The sequence below is a fragment of the Eschscholzia californica genome, unplaced genomic scaffold (assembly GCF_041429995.1).
Source record: "Eschscholzia californica isolate CP2 unplaced genomic scaffold, dmEscCali1.0.p SCAF_3, whole genome shotgun sequence".
NCBI classification, from domain to species: domain Eukaryota; kingdom Viridiplantae; phylum Streptophyta; class Magnoliopsida; order Ranunculales; family Papaveraceae; genus Eschscholzia; species Eschscholzia californica.
In genome coordinates this window covers 63961783-63984690 of record NW_028238420.1, presented here as the reverse complement: position 1 = coordinate 63984690, position 22908 = coordinate 63961783, and the positions used below count along the sequence as shown (strand labels likewise).

The 22908-nt window shown below is 37.8% G+C and overlaps 3 protein-coding genes across 3 annotated transcripts; 2 read left to right on the top strand and 1 right to left on the bottom strand.

Annotated features, from left to right (window-relative positions):
• Window positions 1-6889: 6889 nt before the first annotated feature.
• LOC147553219 (uncharacterized) lies at window positions 6890-9619 on the bottom strand. The gene is made up of 3 exons (XM_086669462.1): window positions 8738-9619; window positions 8508-8596; window positions 6890-7227 (listed from the first exon to the last, which is right to left on the bottom strand). Exons 1-3 carry the CDS (start codon window positions 8774-8776, stop codon window positions 7080-7082), a joined length of 276 nt encoding a protein of 91 aa, XP_086525588.1. The 5' UTR covers window positions 8777-9619; the 3' UTR covers window positions 6890-7079.
• Window positions 9084-11131, top strand: LOC147553218 (F-box protein At1g20360-like). The gene is made up of 2 exons (XM_086669460.1): window positions 9084-9223; window positions 9751-11131. Exons 1-2 carry the CDS (start codon window positions 9148-9150, stop codon window positions 10869-10871), a joined length of 1197 nt encoding a protein of 398 aa, XP_086525586.1. The 5' UTR covers window positions 9084-9147; the 3' UTR covers window positions 10872-11131.
• Window positions 11132-19299: 8168 nt separating this feature from the next.
• LOC147553217 (formin-like protein 4) lies at window positions 19300-22341 on the top strand. The gene is made up of 2 exons (XM_086672033.1): window positions 19300-20781; window positions 20878-22341. The coding sequence occupies exons 1-2, from the start codon at window positions 19424-19426 to the stop codon at window positions 22199-22201; spliced, it is 2682 nt and encodes an 893-aa protein (XP_086528159.1). The 5' UTR covers window positions 19300-19423; the 3' UTR covers window positions 22202-22341.
• The last annotated feature ends 567 nt before the right edge of the window (window positions 22342-22908 follow it).

Sequence of the window (22908 nt, the reverse complement as noted above, 5' to 3'; positions counted from 1 at the left end):
CATACGTACCATACGCGAACAGCTTTATGTACCTTATGTATAGGATCAAATCCCAATCCAAATATGTCTAGAAAATTGTGACCCAATTCTTCAAGACCTCCTATAACTTTTGTTCCCCCCACTGCTGTGCCTAATTGCCTTTCTTCTCTAGTGCTAAGATTGTAAACGAAAATGGAGTTTGTGTTGGACGAGTGGCGAAAACATATCAAACCATTTACAGGCACTATTCGGGACAGACGCAAATGCGTAAGACCTTCTTTCATTACGCACTTTAATTGATGCATCCGGTATATTATTACATTATGAGTTTGACTTTTTGTTAGAGATTCGTGTAGATGCATGGAAGATAAAGAGACTTTACGTTTTAGTTTTATATGGACAAGAACCATAGGGTTATTTTTGAATCGGGTAAGATGTAAATCATGCAAGTGTTTGTCATGTCGAATTAAATACTGCCAATGTTTACATACAACCTTAAACCGCATCAATGATTTTACTGGAAGTCTGCTCAATATCTCGAATGCTAATATATCATAATCAAGAACTATACTACTAGTAGGGTTGTGAATATGATCATTACCAGTATCCGCCTTGCCAATCGTCTTTCTCTTCTTCATGGTTTTCTCTGAGTTTTCTTTCCTTGTGTTCGTTTGGTATAGGTTTTGGAGTGAATAGAATTAGTAACCCTAATCTGTCTAGCCTTTCTCTTTCCAATTTGTTTCCGACTCTAAGAATTAGAAGTTTGGTTAAGAAATCTTTAATATCCTCATGTTTCCTATTCTATTAAGATGTATGAGGGTAACGCACTAAAAAGTGTCACCACATTAATGCCCTAGTTTTTTTTGGCCACCGCTTTGGGGAAGCAAAATAGTTTTCTGGTTGTGAAGACTTGGTCAATTTTGTTTGACAGTTTTATTTTGTAAGTTGTTAGAGGGAAATAAAAATAAAAAATTCTCCACCTCACCTCTCTCTCTCTCTCAACCTCACTTCTCTCTCCCCACCACTCTCTCTTCTCCGACGGGTCGCCGGTTGGAAATTTTTCCGGCCGACAACCATGAAAAAAATAAAAATAATTCACTCTCTCTCTTTCTCTAGGAACTCCGGCGAAGGGAACCCCTTCGCTGGAAAATTTTCCGGCCGGCGACCCGTCGGAGAAGAGAGAGGTGAGGTGGAGAGAGAGAGAGGTGAGGTGGAGATTTTTTTTATTTCTCCTTAAAATTTATTTCTCCGGAAAATTTCTAAAATTTTACTTATTCCCTTTAAATTTCACAACCCGGAAAATATTTAGCTTACCCCAAAGCAGCTGGCCTTTTTACGAGGGTCACAAGATCGATGTACGTGGAGGTTATTGATTATGTTTTATTAAGATATAGATAGTTTCTATATTCGAATCTGAGCCGAGTTGATTGTATGGTTGTCTATTGTACTCATCTAATCACACATACTAACTAAAAAATGAAGTAATGAAAGAATTCTATAGGCCGCAAGTCCGCAACTGTCGAAAACACAAACAGCCATAAATTGCACCCGTAAGACATTAGATATTAGAGACCCAGTCTAGCCCGGTCATTTAGGCTAGCCAATCAAGTGTTATTCAATGGGTGGTAACTTAAACAGTTAAACCACAAAGAAGGAAACAACGGAGTCTTTTACACGAAATGAAGATGCAGGCCGAGGATTTTCGTTCGTAATTCAGTTATTCTTGGAGAGATTTTAAATTGTCTAAGGGGCGGTTATCCTCTCCCTCAAAGAATTATTGCTGGTGAGATTAACTAGCTTCTCAATGAGTAAGCGTGACATAGATTTTCGGGTCGTGTGACTTAAGCTTTAGATTTCGTAGAGCGTAAAGAAATCTCATACTCCACTAATTAGGTTAGAGTGTACCGAAATTGGTCACGTGACCCAACCCAGCAAAACCTACTCTAAGTCGTACTTCAAAGCCTAGCTATCAACTAACAAACAACTTAAATCTTGGGTCAAACAATTAAGAATGCCAAACTATTGGTATTAGTAAGGGGCTTTCGCCACATAAGGTCATATCACTATAAATAGAGTCGCCATAGTTATTACTTATTAATGTTGTAGCCGCTTTTTACACCATGTCCCAAGTCGATCGGTGTTGGTCTTGTTTTCGCCAAGGCTCAACATACAATGAAGAACCTCAACCGGACTCTCTCAAAGCAATGTGGGACTACTTGGGAGTGAGTGTGTTTTTAGCAGAGTAAAGTTGCTTCGATTGAAAAGTCTATAGCACAATTATGATTCATCTACAGTCAAATAATCAAAACACTTTCACCATTTCTCATTCAGGGTCGTGTTATTATCAAATAGTATAGTTTTCGATTCCAAGCACGAATCTCAAATCCAAGAGTTCAATCTCAAAAATTACAAATCAAAACACAGAATTAAAAGATAGACTGCATTGGTGGAAACAGTTCGAAACTATCCGCTAAGAAACAATATGTTCAATTTGGATTGGTGAAGAATATTATATAAAATTGAGGTGATCTCTGTCCTAACAAAGTGCTATGTGTATCTCTCACCCCTATTTTCCTTGGTAACCCTAATATAAACATAATATACATATATTCATTAACAGGATAAATAAACCTAGAGTGAAGAATGTGAGTCTTTTACTTTTGCTTTTGTACAGTATGAAGACTTCTTTTTTTCTTTTCTTTTTTTCTTTTCTTTTTCTTTTTCTTTTTCTTTTTTGTTGTTGTTGTTGAGAAACAGTATAAAGACTTGGAATAAAACTTGTGATTGAGGAGCTAATATCAAGGATTTCTACCACTCTAGATGTCTTCTTTTTTCGATCATAGTGATAGTACACTTGGTTTCGTGGGTCTTTCTCTTGTAGGAGACGAATGATAATTAGGTTTGTGTGCGCGACGGCTTGAACAGAGATAATTTGTTCATTGGCTTTCCAATTAAAGTGAATAGTTTCTTCAATCCAATTACTACTCTTATTGTCCTCCATTTTGTCGTAGTAATCTTCACGTAATATCCACATCTTCAAAGTCTTTTTATTTCTATTTTCCTCCAACATAGCTAAATATCCGTCCACCTCTAACAAATTACATGTGCTTTCAACAAGAACAGGGGTTGAGATCGTTTTGATTTTTTCTTTTCCCACATCAAATGCCACTATAATATTGCTAGGTTTTTCGTTAACCCATCTTGCACCATTAGGTGACCAAAAAATGAAACCATTTGCATACACATAATTAAGTTGACTAACATTCCATGGAAATTTGTCATCAATTCTTCTCCAAGAATCATCTTTGCCTACTGTAAGTACCTCACAAAACATCTCCTTAACCTGATGAGTATGACTGTTAGTGTATTTGCGCCATAAGCGAATAGCTTTGTACACCTTATGGATAGGATCAAATCCGAATCCCAAACTGCCAAGACCATAGAAACCCAATTCTTCAAGACTTTCTATTCTTTCTATCTCCCCCTCTAATGTCTCGAGCCGACTTTCTTCTCTAGTGCTAAGATTATAAACAATAATGGAGTCGTAGCCATTGCGAAAACATATTAAACCGTTTACAGGCATTAAAGGAATAATAAACATTATTAATTCTACCTTAAGAGTTTCACTTTTTGCTCCAAGTTCATGTAGATGCATTAAAGAAAAAGAGTATTCAGGTTGTTTTGTACGGACAAGGAGCATCGGGTTATTTTTTGATCGGTTGAAATGTATATCATGAAAGTGTAGATCGTGTTGAATTACGTGATGCCAATGTTTACATATAGATTTAAATCGCATCAATGACTTTACTGGAAGTCTGCTGAGTATCTCGTACACTAAAATATCATAATGAAGAACCATATTACTATTAAGGTTCAAAATACCATCATCACCTCTCACCTTTATGTTCTTCATGGTTTTCTCTTTCTAATTCTAAGCAAGGGCTTGTAGTGAACGGACAAAACTCTAAGGGTTTCTTTTTTTTTTCCCTTGCAAGGGCTTCAATCTTCTATTCCCCCCTTCCTTAATATAGTTGTAGTGAACCCACAAATAAGAAACTTCTATTCCCCCCTTCCTTAATATAGTTGTAGTGAACCGACAGATAAGAAACTTCTTCAAGTCGAGTTGGACTTTCTTTTATATAGCAGAATATAGTTGTGTTAAGATATATGGCCGTCACTAAAAAGTCTAACAATATTAAGGCCACCACTTTTCTTTGAAACAAAAAAGGTTTACTTGTTTTCGCACGAAAAGAAAAAAAGAATACGACCAGTCTTTTATAAAGAAGAAAACTTACAAGGGTCTTTCTTCCACATTGGCTTGTTTGCACAAGAAAAAGACACCAAGGAGTCTTTTACAAAGAATGAAGACAGTGGCCGAAGATTTTCCTCGGTAACTTATCTACTCTTTAGAAAGATTTTAAGATGTCCAAGAAACTCCTGTTGGTGAGATCAACTAACTTATCAGAAAGAAGCAAAAATGGTTAGAGAGATTGGACTTAAGAGAGATTTTTTATATTTGGAGATGGTTCGAGAGATTGAATTGATATTATCTATATTATGTCAAAGTCTCGTTGGTGTACAACTTCACACCCCCAGTTCGAAATTCTAGATCTATCACTGCTTTAACTCACATATACAGGAGCGGAGTCAGGATTTCGTTCTAGGTAGGACTAACTTAAATAAAATTTGCATATTAAATTTGTATTCAAAGCCATTAGTGCTTACAAAAGATGATGCCGTCCTTTATTCAATTACAATTGCTTTATACGTTTGATTCATTTTATGATAATATTTTATTATTTTTCTACTAATAGACATATCTAGGATTTGGGAAGCGGAGAAATTTTTTGAAGTTAGATTCGAGATAAACAAAAAAGTAGGACATAAAATATTTGTCTTACCAATTAAATGAAACAAAATCATACTAAACTACTCGTATACGAAGAGGGAAAATTCTGAGAAAGGAGACCCTCCATTTCGCCACAACAACTATGAAGAAAAGGGAAGGGAAGAAAAAAAAAGAAATATACGAGAGAAAAATATAAAGTATACGAGAGAGAGAGAGAGATAGATGAAGTGAAAAAAATACAACAAGAAAAAAAAATTCAATACAAAAATATAAGCACAAAAAGATGTGGGGGCCTAAAAGGAAGTTTTGACACAATTGAGTGTCAAAATGAAGTTAGGCACGAGTTAAGGGTCAAATCAGAACTCTATTAACAATCGGGGCCCAAAACGATTCCAGAACTCTGTTAGGTGATGGAATCCAATAATAATTAGGTTTGTCCCAACGATGGCTTCAACTGGGAGAATCCATTCATATATTTCCCAATTAAAGTGAATAGTTTCTTCAATCGAGTTGCTACTCTTATTTTCCTCTTTGTCATAGGAATCTTCATTTATTAGTATCCACATCTTCAAAGTCTTTTTACTTGTATTTTTCTCCAAAATAGCTAAACATTCATCCACTTCTAATAATTGATCTATGCTACCAACAGGAATAGGGGTTGAGACTTGAGAATGTTTCGAATTTTTCATTTACAACATCAAATGCCACTATAAAATTGTTAGGTTTGTCGTACAATCCACGCTTACAAGGCTTCCAAAATACGAAACCATTTGCAGAAAACTTTATAAAAATCATTAACATCACAAGGTAGTATCTCATTAATTCTTCTCCAACAATCGTCTTTACCTATTGTAAATACCTCACAACACGTCTTATTATCCTGAGTAGGATCGTTAGGGTACATGTACCATAGGCGAACGGCTTTATGTACTTTATTGTGTGGATCAAAATCGAATCCATACGCGTCAAAGATAATGGGTACCCAAGTAACCCAACTGTTCAAAATTTCGGATTATTTTTTTCTCCCCATCTAACGTGCCCAATTGTCTTGCTTCTCTAGTGCTAAGATTGTAAACATGAAAGGACTTTACACCGCATGGGTGGCAAAAACATATCAAACCTTTTACAATCATAAACTGAAAAAATGTCAGACCATATATGGGCGTTGAACGCCAGAAGGGGTCTATTATAGTTTCACCTTTTGCTACACATTCTTCCTCTAGATGCATTGAAGATAAAGAAACTTTCGGGTGTATTCTATGCACAAGGAGCATCGGGCTAGTTTTAGAACGGATAAAATGTAAATCATGAAAATATGGATCGTACTGAATTAAATACTGCCAATGTTTACATACAGATTTAAACCGCATCAATGACTTTACGAAAAGTCTGGTAAGTATCTCGAATAACAATATCTCATAATCAAGAACCATATTGTTAGTAGGGTTCCAAATATGATCATTCGTCTTTCTCTTCTTCATGGTCTTCTCTTTCTACTTGTCAGCGTTTTCTTCCCTTGTGTTGTTAGTCTTGTGGTATAGGTTTTGTAGTGAATCGACAAAACCCTAATCTGTTGGATCTTTCAACAGGGTTTTTTTTGGGAAACTATAAAGATTTTCTAGGGTGTTAAATTTTGGAAGGAAAATTTTCATGATAGCTTAACTTCTATTTTCTTACGAGGCTATATACCTTCTTGACGGTTTCAACAAAAAAGAATAATCTTTGAAAAATGTCACTTACGCTTTAGATTTTGAGGTTTCCTGACTTACTGGAGTAGTCTAAAATATTTATATTTGGTTGTGGTTTAAGAACTTTTGTGCAATTTATAGTTGGGGGCCCATTTCGTGTTTGCAGTAGCCAAAATGTCAATGTTCACGTCCCACGCACACCAAAAGGCCTCATTACTTGCTAACTTTGAGCACACACATAACCTAGGCTCCAAACTTTCTCCAAGCAAATGCGGGACAACGTGTGAGTGAGTCTCTTTTAAACCGAGTCTGCTTCGATGAACAACTAAGTCAGCACAAATACGATTCATATTACTGAAACTGAAGCACAACATAATCAGAACACTTTCACCATTTCACAACTCATTCAGGGTTTATGTTATTATCGAATAGAGTTTTCGATTCCAAGGATGAATCTCAAATCAAGAGTTCAATCTCAAAAATTATAAATTGAAGCACAGAATTAGAAGATAAATTGCATTCGTGGAAACAGTTTAAAACGAACAGCTAAAGAAACAATATCTTCATTTTGGATTGGTGAAGAAACCATTGAGGTTTGGCATGATCTCTGGGGACTTGTTGCGAACAAACTTCCTAACGAAGTGCTCTGAGTATCTCTCACCCTCCGCGTGGTTATCTAAAATTCCTGCACCCCTGTTTTCCTTGGTAACCCTGATACAAATGAAAACGACAAATTTAGATAACTACGTTAATGGAGAACTGAAATAATAGCAGAAGCTTCACAAGTAATTGTCCACTAAAGCTTTGAAAAGAAATTGCAAGTAACCTATGATTTATAGGTTTAAATTCCGAAGAAAATATATTGAAGCACGATACATGCAAGGCTAGTGTCAACTACAAAGCTTAGGATCCACTTGCTGCTACCCATGAACTACCACTCCAGACGCTTCTCCGTTCCAATACCATTTGGTGCCGGAGATGGGCAGCGTACCTGCAGTTGTCGCATGCCTGTAGTCACAGATCTGACTTCAAATGCGAGGCCAGTGTAGGTCGGGAATGGGGGCGCCAACAAGCACGGTCGCCCCTGTCCATTTCCTTTCTCCAATCAGCCTCCTCTGTTTTGTTTCCAAATAGAGTCTTAGGCAGAGCAGAAGTGTTTAAAGGTATTGCTAACATAATACATCCTGCTTTCCTTCTAATGACAATGTGAGCTCAAACCTACAGACTTAGCTCCGAACAGAATGCGACTAACTCAACGGAAAGAAGAAGACCTCCACCCCAAGGCACTTACAGGTCAATGAGTATATCCACAAAAGTACGTTGCTGATGGGAATCTGGGATATTCAAATTCCGTTTATGACTTGGGCATTTTTATTCAAGTAATACAATATGAACCAGTGTCTTAGTAGCCCATATTGATCTAACAAAGTACGATGTGGTGGTTATTTGAAACTTTGCCTAGTTGATCTAAAACAGGACTCAAGACGAGGCCTCATTTCCCCACCACAACCTAGTCACCTAGGTAACCAATCTAGTTCAACATGGCACAAGGTTTTGTCCTCAGCACAGCCTTTCCCTAAATCATATCAAGCTTCTACACCTAACATGGCGCCAAACCTATCAAGAACGCCTAATTGACATACTAGAAAAGGTGCAATATAACAATCGCACGTCTCTGAAGTTCCCATAAACAAAGAAAGATCCATTGATTACTGATATGATCTCAAAGCTCAAAACTTGATAAGAATTCAATTAATTTACATCCATTAAAACAGACACAAATAGCAGTATAATCCAAATATTAATAAAAAGAACAACTTGGATAGAACCTAAACAGTACAATAACATGATAGATTGAAAACATCTCCCCCAATTTCATACAGATCCATTCAAATCGAAGAAACCTAATCACTTCCCATGAATGAAAATATATATATATATATATATATATACATATATATATATATATAGAGAGAGAGAGAGGCGCCTACCTGACTTCAGGGTTGATGCAGATGTTACGAACTAATTGCATACCACAGATTCCGACGGCAAGCCCCAAAGTTGCAAATAGCGGGTAGACCTAGAAATTAGAAACGCAAATATCAAACAAAAAAAAAACCCTAAATCAATTCCAGATCGATAAAAAGAGGAAAGAAATTAAATGAGATCTAGCTATGAGAAAAGAAAAAGGATTAAGGAAATAGAAGAATAACGGGCGAACCTCGGGCCTCAACCATCGGCTAGCAGCGGAGGAAGCCATCGGAATAGAGAGAGAGAGAGAGAAAGTGATTCAGAGACTATCGGGATTTTAGAGAGAGAAAGTGATTGCTCAACAGATCTGAGAGGGAGAAATGTTCGGGAATTTATACAAGGGGGGCGGTTTTCGTGGGCCAATTGGATTGGTCAGATAGAGGGCGGCCAATAGTTTCCACGCCTTCCGAGGAGATGTGTTTGGCTACATACAGGAACAAATTGGGCCTTTGCGTGGTGTGCAAGAATTGGATTCTTACCGAAAGACCAATTCCTCCTCCTATGTGGAATATGTAAATTTACCACGTTGTTAGGGTTTAGACCTCTTTCATCCGTAAGTATAAATAATAGAAAATATGAACAACCTTCGTTAACGGCGCAATGACAATCTTGAACTGCGACAACAACAAAAACCCTAGTAACCAAACGAGTAGTAGCAACGTACAAGGAGGAAGAGGTAACCTACTAACTCATCACTCTCTCTCTCTCTAGATTTCTTTTTTTTTTTGAGGGACTCTCTAGATTTCTATAACGGGGGTTTTGTGTTCTTCTACTACTAGTGTGTTTTTTGGGAATAGACTCACTGGGTACTATGGGGTTTGATTGATTGTTTTTCAATTGGGTCTAGTCTAGGGTTAATTTTTTGTTTCAATTGGGGCTGGTAGTTTTTTTTAGAGACAAACCTAATTTTGTATTTGAAAACCACAATAACTAATAACCAATTCTGGAATGATGAATATGAGATGTGATTAATAATATTCAATTCAATTGGTCTAAGAAGAATTGGGGTATTGGTTTCAAGATTTCAATCCATTCTTTCTTTTAGATATCTTAAAAACTTAAACTTTTGTCCTTCTTCATAGAGTATATATATATATATATATATATATATTAATGTGGAAACCCTAAGCAATTGTGTATTAGGCATGCATGATCATTGATTGATACTGTGTGTTTTGATTTTCTCTCAATATCTCTGTGCAGATGATAACTGTATTATGTCAACAACGGGAATCGACAACCTTGACAACAATGTTCTCGGTGAGATTCTAACACAACTGCCTGCAGAAACTATAGTTGGGTTGAAATTTATGAACAAAAAATTGTATAACTTGATCTCCGACCCTATTTTTATAAACAAACACAATACTCTCCGAACCAGTCCTCGTAATTTCTTTTGTGATTCATATTCTGCGTGTATCACTCAACTATCTCTCGATCGCTCTTCGCCCAATCACCTTACTGAAAACACCATATCTTTTGGCGATAATTATTCTTCAACCTACATTCATGGTAGTTATCATGGCCTTCTTTTAGTTGAGCTCAAAAGTTCTGTATCAAAAATGGATTGGCCTATATCAACATTGTGCATTCTCAACCCTTTAACCAAGAAAAAAAGATTTCTTCCATCTCCTTGCAAGATTAAATCTTGTCGATTTGGGATAATCTTTAGCCCAACTTCTGCATCCTCTCCGTATTACTATAAACAATACAGTGTGGTTTGCGCGGTAAAGTCAGGAGCGGATATTGAGTTTAAGATTTTCATGTCAGAGAAAGGGCATTGGAGAGATTGCAATTGGTCTACGAGGATACGCTTTGGTGAAGGCTTGAGAGTAACTCGTCATTCTGTTTGCTTTCGAGGGATTATACATTGGTTAACTGAGCAGGGACATATTATTGCATTCGATTTGGATAAAGAAGAGAGTAGGGTGATTGTAATGCCAAATAGTGTATTCCAAATGGCGGAAGATAAAGATTTGCGTTGGTGGTGGTGGTTTTGTACTTGGCTAGGAGTTGTAGAAGATGAAATTAATCTTGTTGTCGTCACCCCAAAACATGAAATAGTAACTTGGGTACTCTACGATTATGAAAACAACAAGTGGAGAATTAAGCAAAAGGATGTGATAAAAAATGAGAATATTCATGAATTTCATATTGGACCCATGTTCTTTAATGGTGAGAGATTTTTATTAATTTTAAGAAGTCGCTTCTGTGGGAAAAATAATTGGCAAGAATACGATGTGCTAACTGGTGTTTCAAGATCTCTACATTCTAATGATTCCGGATTTTTTACTCCTCATATAGGCACTCTCACTGAAGTTTAGAGCAACAACCAAAGTTTGATCAGGAAATATGTATGAAATTTGAATATATATATATATATATCTTAGTATTAGTGAAGAAGATCCAATCTTTGAAAAGAATTGTAGTGCTTCTTACCCTCGGAAGGAGCGAAATGGAAGATTAGAGCAGTTGTTTAATTTTTTATAGATAGTGAAAGTGGTGTTGAGGTTTATCTAGACTGAAACTCGTATTCGATTATTGTTTTTAGATTATATCGCGGGATATAAAGTTATCTTTCATAGTTTTGTTTCCATTTAATTTATTGAAAGTTTCTGCACAAATTAGAACCAGAAAACAATCATCCCACAAATAGATTCTCTCAACAAGTTCTCCTTCGTGTCCCTAAATTGCATTTTGAATATTTCACCAAAAAAAATCAATTTGGAGCTTCCAAATTGTGATGTATGACTTGTTTGGTTAGTTGGTTTTGACTTATTTTAAGTCTATTTGGTTTAGAAAGAAAAATAAAGTTTGTGATTTTAGTATTTGGGCGATATAGAACTGAAAATAAGAAAAGGGAAAGTGTTTGGCGCCCTTTCGAATTCCTAGACTGGTTTTGTAAACCAAAACCGATTCGAACACTCAGAGTGGGAGAGCTTGTTTTGAGAGCGGGTGACTCTTTTCACTAATTTCTAAAGATTGGGAGACACTTTGAACCTGGGCGAGCTTTAACAATAAGGAACATGTTATATACACTTACTGTTGTTACCCGATACACTGCCATTATTCACGCCCACATTTAGATCCATTTTTACCCTAACACACTCGCTTATCCTACGTCTGATTTTCCATACGAAGATAGTATGGATCTAGGGTCGAGTTCATTTGGTCTTATAATCTCAAAATCTTGTCATCGGGTAGCAATAAGACTCATATTCTGGATGATTCTCTGAACAAGACGCCCTTTTGGCTTTTGGTAGTTGGCTTCTGAGTGATTCAAGAGGAAAGACAACCATGGATGAGTCATGTCTAATGTTGAGAGGACAAGTACAGCTCCAGCCATTGGAACCCGAAAACGAAGCTCATCATACATTGGCTGGGATATTAGGTGCCAGCACTACTACCTGCTTAGTTCATTTATACATAAGTTTCAAGATAGATATGAAGGAAACCCATGAAAATATGAAACAAACAGAGGAAAGAATAATCCAGATATCGATAATAATACACCCCATCAGAGAGTGAGATATATCATGAACACAATACATCATGAATTTGATAAGCTCAATAACTAATTAATGGTCAAATACATCTTAGGCCATATATAACCCTTAAAGTCATCCTATGGGGCATGGGGACACGTTTATTTCTACTTCTATGTTATTTATACAAAAGTTCAATAAGCATAAAAATCACTCCATGACTACCGACCACACTGCATCACCGCCACTTTCTGCTACTAGCTCTATCTCCTACTTCACCTTCTCTTCTCTCTCTCGGGTTTTAGGCAGAACTCGAAAGAGAAGAAGAAAGGAAAGGGGCAAGAAAGAGAAGGAGAGAGGGGGGAAGAGAAAGAGAGAAAGGGAGGGAGAGAAAGATGGAAAAGGTGCTGTGGTGTGGTGTGAAACGATAAATATCTATGTGTGATAGCTCGGATGAAGCCGAGGTGTGGAGGAAGCACTCGGGTGGAAACCGAGAGAGATGAAGTGATTGAGTAAGCTCTCGGTTGAAACCCGAGGAGGAAGATGATGACAAGCTCTCGGCTATGACCGAGCTCGACTGCTTGAGGCTCTCGGGTATGACCGAGAGTTGATGATGGCGTCTCTCGGTTATGACCGAGAGAGATGATGATGGTGAAGCTTGAGTGAATCGAGAGATGAAGATGATAGAGAGTTGATAGTGAGAGAGAGATAGGTAAATACCTTGTTTATTAACACTTACAACTTGATGATTACATTGTCTATAGAGATACATATTTATAGGTTTACAACTTAGGAGACTTGTAAAATCGAAAAACTAAAACTCTATCTTTATCTAGTGTAATCCTAATAGAACTAGGACTAGTAATCCTAATAGAATTAGGACTAACGGAGACCGACCCACTCGGTTGTGACCGAGTGGAATTGACTCTCTAACACTCCCCCTCAAGTTAGAGCGGGAATGGAAGTAACGCCTAACTTGCCAATAATGTTTCTGAACGGTTCTGCCCCGAGTGGTTTGGTGAAGATATCTGAAAGCTGAGAGTCTGAACTTGTAAAGCGCGTGGCAATGACGTTATCTTTGATCTTCTCACGAACGATGTGGCAATCTATCTCAATGTGTTTGGTACGTTCGTGAAATACTGGATTATCAGCAATGTGGAGAGCGGCTTTGTTGTCGCAATAAACTGTCATCGGATCGGAGTGATCAATTCCAAAGTCAAGCAATAAATACTTGAGCCATTGTAATTCGCATGTGAGGATGGCTAAAGCTCGATATTCTGCTTCTGCCGAAGACTTGGCAACGGTGGGTTGCTTCTTTGATTACCATGAAAGTGGACTAGATCCCAACATTGTAAAATATCCTGTAGTTGATCTACGGGTCGAAGGACAACCAGCCCAATCTGAATCACAGTAACCTGTAATATGGAGAGAGCTGTTTGCGGATAAAAATACTCCTTTATCAAGGGTACCTTTCAAGTATCGTAGTACGCGATGGGCGGCGTCTAGGTGTACCTGACTGGGTGTTTGCATGAATTGACTGAGGTTATTCACAGCAAAAGCGATATCTGGCCGTGTAACTGTTAAGTAGAGAAGCCGGCCAATTAGGCGACGGTAAACTGACGGATCCGTCAATGGTGTACCGTCAGTGGGACTAAGTCGAAGTTTCTGTTCCATAGGGAACTCAGAGGGACGTGCAGCGGTCAGTCCAGAATCTTTTAAAATATCAAGTGCATATTTCTTTGACATAAAAAAAATGCCTTGTGACGAACGAGAGACTTCAATACCAAGAAAGTACTGGAGACGTCCTAAATCCTTTAGGGAGAAAGCATTATTTAGGAAAGATTTTAACTTGGAAATAGCATGATCATTATTTCCTGTGATAATGATATCATCCACATAGACTAGAACATAAATCTGAGTGGAGGAGGAACGAAAGGTAAAAAGCGAATAATCGCTCTTAGATTGAGAGAAACCACGTTCAATTAGAACGGAGGAAAATTTGGAAAACCACTGACGGGATGCTTGTTTGAGACCATAAAGAGATTTATGAAGGCGGCATACTTTAGACTCCCCCTTAGATGAAAATCCGGGGGGAAGTTTCATGTAAACCTCCTCATGGAGGTCACCTTGGAGGAAGGCATTGTTAACGTCCAACTGATGGAGAGACCAGCCTTTAATGGCGGCGAGAGAGAGAAGAACTCGAACGGTTACAAGTTTAGCAACCGGAGCAAAAGTATCATTGTAGTCCAACCCCTCTATTTGAGTATAGCCTTTAGCCACTAAGCGAGCTTTATAGCGTTCTATGGAGCCATCGGGTTTGAACTTTATTTTATACACCCACTTACAACCAATAGGCTTCTTGCCGGGTGGTAAGGTAGTGAGAGTCCATGTTTTGTTTTCTTCCAAGGCCGAAATTTCCTTAGCCATGGCCTCCTTCCAATGAGAAGATTTCATTGCTTGGGTGAAGGAAGTGGGTTCGGTCGAGGACAAGACCGAGGAAAGAAATTGTTGATGAGAAGTTGAAAAAGAGTTTATTGAAAAATAGTTTTCAAGTGGGTACTTGACGGTAGTGGTGTTGGAGCAAACATAGTCTTTGAGATGACTAGGAGGTTGGCGAGACCGAACCGGTCTGCCGGAGTCAACGACGGGAGCGCCGGAAGTGGGAGCACCGGTCGCGGTCGGTTCAAGAGAAGAGATCGAACCGGGAGTGGTGACAGGGGGTTCTGTCGGCACCCCTGAAGCGGGGTGTGCTTCAGAATAATCTGTCGGCACCCCCGTAGGGGAAGTAGGGTTTTCTGTCGGCACCTCCGAAGGTGTGTTAGCAGGGGTGTCTGGAGGCACCCCTGAAACAGAATCCAAAACCGGGACGACAGGGACAGTGGGTTCTTCGGTGAACCTGCTGCTGTCGGATGGTGAATCGGGAGGAGGCTCGGTATTCACCGGAAAATTAAAGGTTCCGTCATCATCAATAGAGAGGGATGGAGACGGGTCGGCGAGAGGAGCTTGTTCCGGAGGTGGAGAAGCCATTGGAAAACGATTTTCGAAGAATGTAACGTCCCGTGAGATGAAAATACGTTGAGTAGAGATGTCGTAGATACGGTAACCCTTTTGACCACTTGGGTAGCCAAGAAAGATGCCGGCGGAGGACCGGGCGTCCATCTTGGTTTTGACCAAAGGGATACGGGCATAGCAAAGGCATCCGAACACACGTAAGTGGGAAAGATTCGGAGGAGCACCCATGAGAATTTCATGAGGGGATTTCCCATCAAGGATAGGTGTGGGTAATTTATTAATGAGATAGACGGCGGTTAGAACGCATTCTCCCCAAAACGAAAGAGGGAGGTGAGCTTGAAGTCGTAAAGATCTAGCGACTTCAAGAATATGGCGATGTTTTCGCTCTACAACACCGTTTTGTTGAGGGGTATAAGTACAACTTCGTTGGTGGATAATCCCTTTTTCAAGAAACCAACTTTGGAGAGAATGGTTTATGAACTCGGAACCATTGTCCGATCTAATCGTTTTTATCACACAATTAAATTGTGTGTGAACATAATTAGAAAAATTCCTAATTTGAATAGTAGAATCCGATTTAGAATTTAGAAGAAATATCCAAGTACAACGAGAAAAATCGTCAACAAGGGTCAAAAAATAACGACACCCGGAGGTGGAGGGAACCGGAAAAGGACCCCATATATCGGCATGAACTAACTCAAATATATGAGTGGAAGAAGTAGTGCTAGTAGGAAAAGGCAATCTACATTGCTTAGAAAGTGGACAAACATCGCACGACACTTTATTTGATAAAAATTTAAAATTCATACATGGAAGTCTTGAATTAAAAAATTGAAAACGAGAAAAAGATGGATGGCCTAAACGGCAATGCCATAAAAAAAAGACTCATGACTAGATTTATCTTGGACTAAATTGGAAACGGAAAAAATTTGACGCTCCGTGCGAAGGAAGTAAAGGTCGTCATGAAGACTACCATGCCCAATCTCCATCTTCGTTGTTCGGTCCTGAAAAAGACATAAGTCATTGTCAAATAAGACGGTACAACGAAGAGATTTAGAAATTTGAGATATAGATATGAGATTAAATTGAAAAGATGGAATATGAAGCACATCTTGTAAATAAAATCTATTGGAAAAATAGACCGAACCAATATGGTGTACTTTAACTCTTGATCCATCGGGTAATCTAACAAATAAATCCGGAGGAGCAAGAGAGTAGGAAGAAAATCGGGATAAAACCGAACATATATGTTTAGCGACACCGGAATCAATAACCCAAGGAGGGTAAGAAGAAGAAGTATACTTACCGGTGAGATTAACGAGTGGATCTTTGTTGAGACGGATAGAGGTTGTGGGCTGTTTGTGTTGATCTAACAATGCCAAAACCGATTGATATTGTTCCGGGGTGAGAGATGTTGCTGTAGGCACCCCCACATCGTTTTGATGTGTGACCGAGTTGGTGGCCGAATCTTGCCGAGAACGTGGTCTTCCACGTTGACCGTAGTTTGGTGGATAACCATGGAGTTTATAGCATGTGGAAATATCATGTCCATGGAGTTTACAATGATCACAAAACGGTCGTTGTCGTTTGGGTCTTTGTTTATCGGAACCATAAGACCGATTTTGATTGTATTCATTGGAACCAACGGCTAGGGCAGCAGCATTGTTATCTATATTCATTGGAGAAACAATGTTTTGTTGAACCTCTTCTTGTTTAATAAGAGAATGAATTCGAAGAATAGAAGGGAATGGTTCAATCAACAAAATTTGACTCCGAATTGAGGAGAATCGATCATTAAGACCTTGGAGAAACTCCATGGCTCTATCTTGATTTGTTCGTTCAACCAAGGAGCGACCATGACCACATGTACAAGGCTCGGTAAGTAGCAAAGAGTTGAGTTCATCTTGAAGAGCCTTGAGTTTGGTAAAGTATGTGGAAACATCGAAATTGTCTTGTTTAAGACAAGAAATTGCTCTCTTGAGTTGGAAAATCTTTGGAGCATTCCGTTGATGAAAACGGTCATAGAGATTATGCCATATATCATAGGCCGTCTCATCATATAATATTGATGATCGAAGAGGTGGATCAACCGAATTAATAAGCCAACTAGAAACAAGGTCGTTACATCGTCCCCATTGTTCTAGTTCGATAGGATCGGTAGGTTTATCGATACTTCCATCAACAAAACCGAGTTTGCCTTTAGCTCGTAAGGCTTTTGACATTCCTCGTGACCATGAGGAATAGTTATCACCGGTTAAAAGCGGTGTGATGACAATAGTAGTGGGAGAATCCGAGTGATGAACTTCAAACGGTCCACTATTAGTGATTGCATGAATTTGAGAAGTTTCAGAGACTTCGGGAGTAGTCATGATTCAAGAGAAAAAAAAATTGAAGGCTCTTATACCATGTGAAACGATAAATATCTATGTGTGATAGCTCGGATGAAGCCGAGGTGTGGAGGAAGCACTCGGGTGGAAACCGAGAGAGATGAAGTGATTGAGTAAGCTCTCGGTTGAAACCCGAGGAGGAAGATGATGACAAGCTCTCGGCTATGACCGAGCTCGACTGCTTGAGGCTCTCGGGTATGACCGAGAGTTGATGATGGCGTCTCTCGGTTATGACCGAGAGTTGATGATGGCGTCTCTCGGTTATGACCGAGAGAGATGATGATGGTGAAGCTTGAGTGAATCGAGAGATGAAGATGATAGAGAGTTGATAGTGAGAGAGAGATAGGTAAATACCTTGTTTATTAACACTTACAACTTGATGATTACATTGTCTATAGAGATACATATTTATAGGTTTACAACTTAGGAGACTTGTAAAATCGAAAAACTAAAACTCTATCTTTATCTAGTGTAATCCTAATAGAACTAGGACTAGTAATCCTAATAGAATTAGGACTAACGGAGACCGACCCACTCGGTTGTGACCGAGTGGAATTGACTCTCTAACATGTGGTCGGTAATAGTAGTAAAGTGAAGATAAAAATGGAGGGGTCGTCTTCGCAAAAAGAATAACGAGACGAGAGTTTTAACATGAAAATGAGTCCCTAGATACTTTTTATCTCACAAAAAAATCCAAAACTTCATTATTTTCTTTTCAAAAATTGCTTTTCTTTTTAAAAATTGCTTTTCTTTTCAAAAATTGCTTTTCTTTACATATCTCTATGGATAAGGTAATTGGAATAACAAGCTTTATAACTACCAGTATAGAGTTTGCATGTAGTAACTGCACTATCTACTACTACCAAGTATACCTATAACCAACTAAGTTTATGTTTATATCTATATATATTTTACTTGAACCCAATTAAAAGTTAGCTTTCTACTTAAATGGTGAGTTAAAAATAATCAAAATTTGGTCAACTACTCAAGGAAAACATAGCCTCAAAAACAAATATTTTTGTGAGGTCATATGATTAAAGAAAAGAAAAAAAAAATGCTAAATTGTCAACAATGTTGACAAGGTGGTCTTACATAGTGGGGATACACTACCCACAAATTACGAGATCAAATGAGATTAGTTGAAGATGGTAAGACAAAATTACCAACTCCCTTGATAGCTCACTTTTAGTGATCACATTTTATTTCGGTTGTGATATGTTAGAGCATTACTTTATACCTTTTGATTAACTATTGAAATATGCCAAACACTTATTAGTTGTGACATTTAGTGCTCACCTTTTAAATAGTGTCGTTACTAGTAGCTGATTTTGTGTACGATAATACTTCTAAATATTCAAAGTTAAATTTTTTTATTTTTAAAAAAGCTAAAAGATATACTACACATGGACAAAATTATATAGTACTCGCATAAACAAACACCCATTATAGATAGGTAGATCTCAAACGCTTAACGTTTATCAAATTCTAAGTTTTTCCCTCTTCCATTTGATTTTTTCTCTTTTTTTTTAGTTGAAGGGAATTTTTCTCATTTTATAATTATTGTTGTACTCCCTGTGTTTTTATTACTCGTAATTTTAATCGGCAAAATATTAGAAAAGATTGACTAATTTTTATAAGCCCCAAACTTAATACACTACAAGAAACCACTTCTTTAGAAACTTTGTGGCTTGTAGGTCAATATTAGTAGTAGGAGTAAACCACCAAACCCAACTTGAAATTCCACAAATTACTTAAACACCCATTCATCATCAAACTAAATTACCAACTTCAATAAGGACAATTTGGTCATTTCAAGAAAAAAAGTCCGGGAAAGTCTTCATTGAAACTGTCAGCATTTAGCTCCAACTGAAAAAAAAACCCACATGAAAAAATAACTCCCCCAAAAAAGAAGATAAAAACACAACAAACTCTGTTTTTCAATCAATATCTCTTCTTCAATTTTATCTGTCTCTCTCTCTCTCTCTCTCTCTCATGGCTGCCGGCTTTGATCCATTCAAGCAGAAGAAGAATACTTTCTCTCTCTTCTTTTTCTCTCTACTTTTTCATCTCTCATCCTCTCAATTCAATTCTCCTCCTCAAAATATTGAAACTTTCTTCCCTTCTAATTTCTCCCCACCATTACCCTTTACCCCAAAATCACCTCCTCTGTTTCATCATCCAAAAAATTCTCAAAACCCTTCAAGGGAAACTCCATCTTCTTCGTCGAGTAATGGTACAACTGTGGCTAAAGCTGTTGGTGCAACTGCAGCTAGCACGATTATAATTGCAGGGATTTTCTTCTTTTTTCTTCAAAGGTTTGTCATTTCTAATAAGAAGAAGAAGAATGAAGAAAGTAATTTGGTTTTCAAGAGAGAAATAAATGGTTTTAATGATGATGATAAGAAACATTTTGATGGAAATTTGAAAGGTTTAATTGTTGATGAAAATGGATTAGATGTACTTTATTTGCGAAAGAATGAAGGCGGGGAATTAAAAAGTACTAGTTTTAAGAAAGAAGTTTTATTATCAAGGATTAATGATAATGAAAATGGTAATGAAAATGACAGAAGATTTGATCGTAGAAGAAATCGAATTGTTAAATCTGAATTAGTTCAAGAAATTCCATTACTTGGGAGTACATCGTCTGGTTCTGATACTTCTAATCAATTTCGATTTGATTCAGAGAATGCCCATGGAAGTATTTCTCATGGTGAACCTGAAATCAGAGAAGTTGAAGCTTTGGGGAGACTAGAACCCCCAAAATCACCACCACCACGACCACCACCACCACCACTACTACCACCTGCGCAATCACCACTACCGGAAAAACCTGCTGCAGCACAAGCACCGTCACCACCAGCTCCGGAAAAACCCATAGTAGCACAACCACCACCACCACCAACATCACAACCACCACTACCACCACCACCTCCAACAAAACCCGTACCCCCAGCTCCAGGAAAGCCCGTAGTAGCACAATCACCACCACCACCAGCACAACCACAACCACAACCATCACCACCACTAGCACAACCACCACCTCCGACAAAACACGTATCACCACCACCACATCCGACAAAATCTGTACCATCACCACCACCTCTGCCGGCAATAGCAGTAAGGAATAAACCATCACCACCTCCACCACCACCAAAATCAGTGATAAAACCACCACCACCACTAGCCAATGGAAACCCAGATAAGATTATTGCAGCAGAGCCTTCATCTGAAGAAAATTCAGTTGAAATTACTTCAGGTAAGGCTAAATTGAAACCATTACACTGGGATAAAGTTACAGCTAAAGCTGATCACTCAATGGTCTGGGACAAAATCAATGGTGGTTCTTTCAGGTAATTTAACTCTCTCTCTCTCTCTCTCTCTCTCTCTCTCTCTCTTTCTGTGTTGATTGTTCTTCATTGATCTAATTTTCTTCTAACTGGTTCTAGGTTTGATGATAATTTAATGGAAGCTCTGTTTGGTTATGTTGCTACAAATCGAAAATCCCCAGACACAAACCAGAGAAAACCAAACATGGGTAACTTCAATCCTAATAGTCCTGCTCAAATTTTCATCCTCGACCCACGAAAATCTCAAAACATAGCTATTGTTCTTCGATCTCTTACAATTTCTCGCCAAGAAATCCTAGACGCGTTACTTGAAGGTGGAGGTATTGATTCAGAAACCCTAGAAAAGATTGCAAAATTTAGCCCAACAGAGGAAGAAGAATCCTTAATTCTTGAGTTTGATGGAAACCCAACAAAACTTGCTGATGCTGAATCATTCCTATACCATATATACAAAGCTATTCCTTCACCATTTATTCGAATCGATTCAATGCTTTTTCGATCAAATTATGAACAAGAAATCATTCAACTTAAGAACTCATTACAAATACTTGAATTTGGGTGCAAGGAACTAAGAACTCGAGGTTTGTTCTTGAAACTCTTAGAAGCAATATTAAAAGCTGGTAATCGAATGAATGCAGGAACATCAAGAGGAAATGCAAATGCATTTAACCTAACTGCATTAAGAAAACTTTCAGATGTTAAAAGTAGTGATGGAAAAACCACATTACTTCATTTTGTTGTTGAAGAAGTTGTTCGATTCGAAGGTAAACGTTGTGTTCTTAACCGAAACAACAGTTTAGGAAGAAGAAGAAGTACTAGTAGTAATGGATCAAATTCAGATCCTTCATTACCAAAACTAGATAGAGAGAAAGAGTATATGATGCTTGGTTTACCAATCATTGGAGGCCTTAGTGTTGAATTCATTAATGTTAAAAAAGCAGCTACCATTGATTATGAAGCTTTTGTGAAGACATGTACTAGTTTAACGAATCGCGTAAGCGAGATTAAGGGTTTTGTGACACGGGTTAATGCCGAAGGAGGATCGGACGGATTTGTTAGAGAGATGAAAGGGTTTTTAGAAGTTGCAGAAGAAGAACTTAAAGTGATGAAAGAAGAACAAACAAGAGTTATGAATTTAGTAAAGAGAACAACTCAATATTATCAAGCTGGAGCTTCTAAAGATAAAAGTGATCACCCACTTCAATTGTTTGTTATAGTGAAGGATTTTCTAGGAATGGTTGATCAAGTTTGTGTTGATATTACTAGGAAGTTGCAGAAGAAGAAACCAGAATCGGCTGAAAATGTATCGAATTCTTCACCGCCAAAGAGAGGGGCGGTGAGGTTCCCATATTTGCCGGCGAATTTCTTATCGGATAAGTCAAAAACTTCTTCTTCCTCTTCAAGTGATTCTTCTGAGGATTAATGGGTTTTTGAAGAAGTTTTTAGTTTCATTTCAATTTTTTTTAGATTTATTTCATGTGTATAGAGTAATCAAGAAGAGATATGAAGTGTTTCTTTAAAAGGGAAGCAAATTATGACTTTAGAGGTTGCTATTTTGAAGCATTTCCCATGGTTCAAGGTAGGTCAAGGTTTGATTATATTCATGGCTACTTGAGTATGAAGCTTGAGTTAGATGGTAATTGTCTCCAGCCTACTATTGATGATGGCTAACCTCATGATTTTTTTTTGTGCCATAAACACGAAAATTAAAAGTAACCTCTTTAGTCTAAGGAAGATTCAATTTACGCACATGTAGTCGTCGAGTTTAAACATTAAACACAAACTTGTAGCCTAAAAGAATTAGAACAAGCTTCATTCTTGTTGTTGTCGTCGTACATGTAAAAAGTTGAAACTCTGCTAATTCATGACACAATAAATAGTGGATTTGTTCAGAATGGAGTGGTTAATTCACTAAATTGGTTTAAATTTTTTGATTTCTCAAATGGTGTTCAAACTCTCTGCTAATTCATGACACAATAAATAGTGGATTTGCTCAGAGTGGAGTGGTTAATTCACTAAATTGGTTTAAATTTTTCAGTATTTTTATAAGTGGTAACAATTCTTGGTTGACCGTGATGGATGCCATCATCCAACTCTTATTTGAATAATCAAGGTCTAAGAGGAATCATT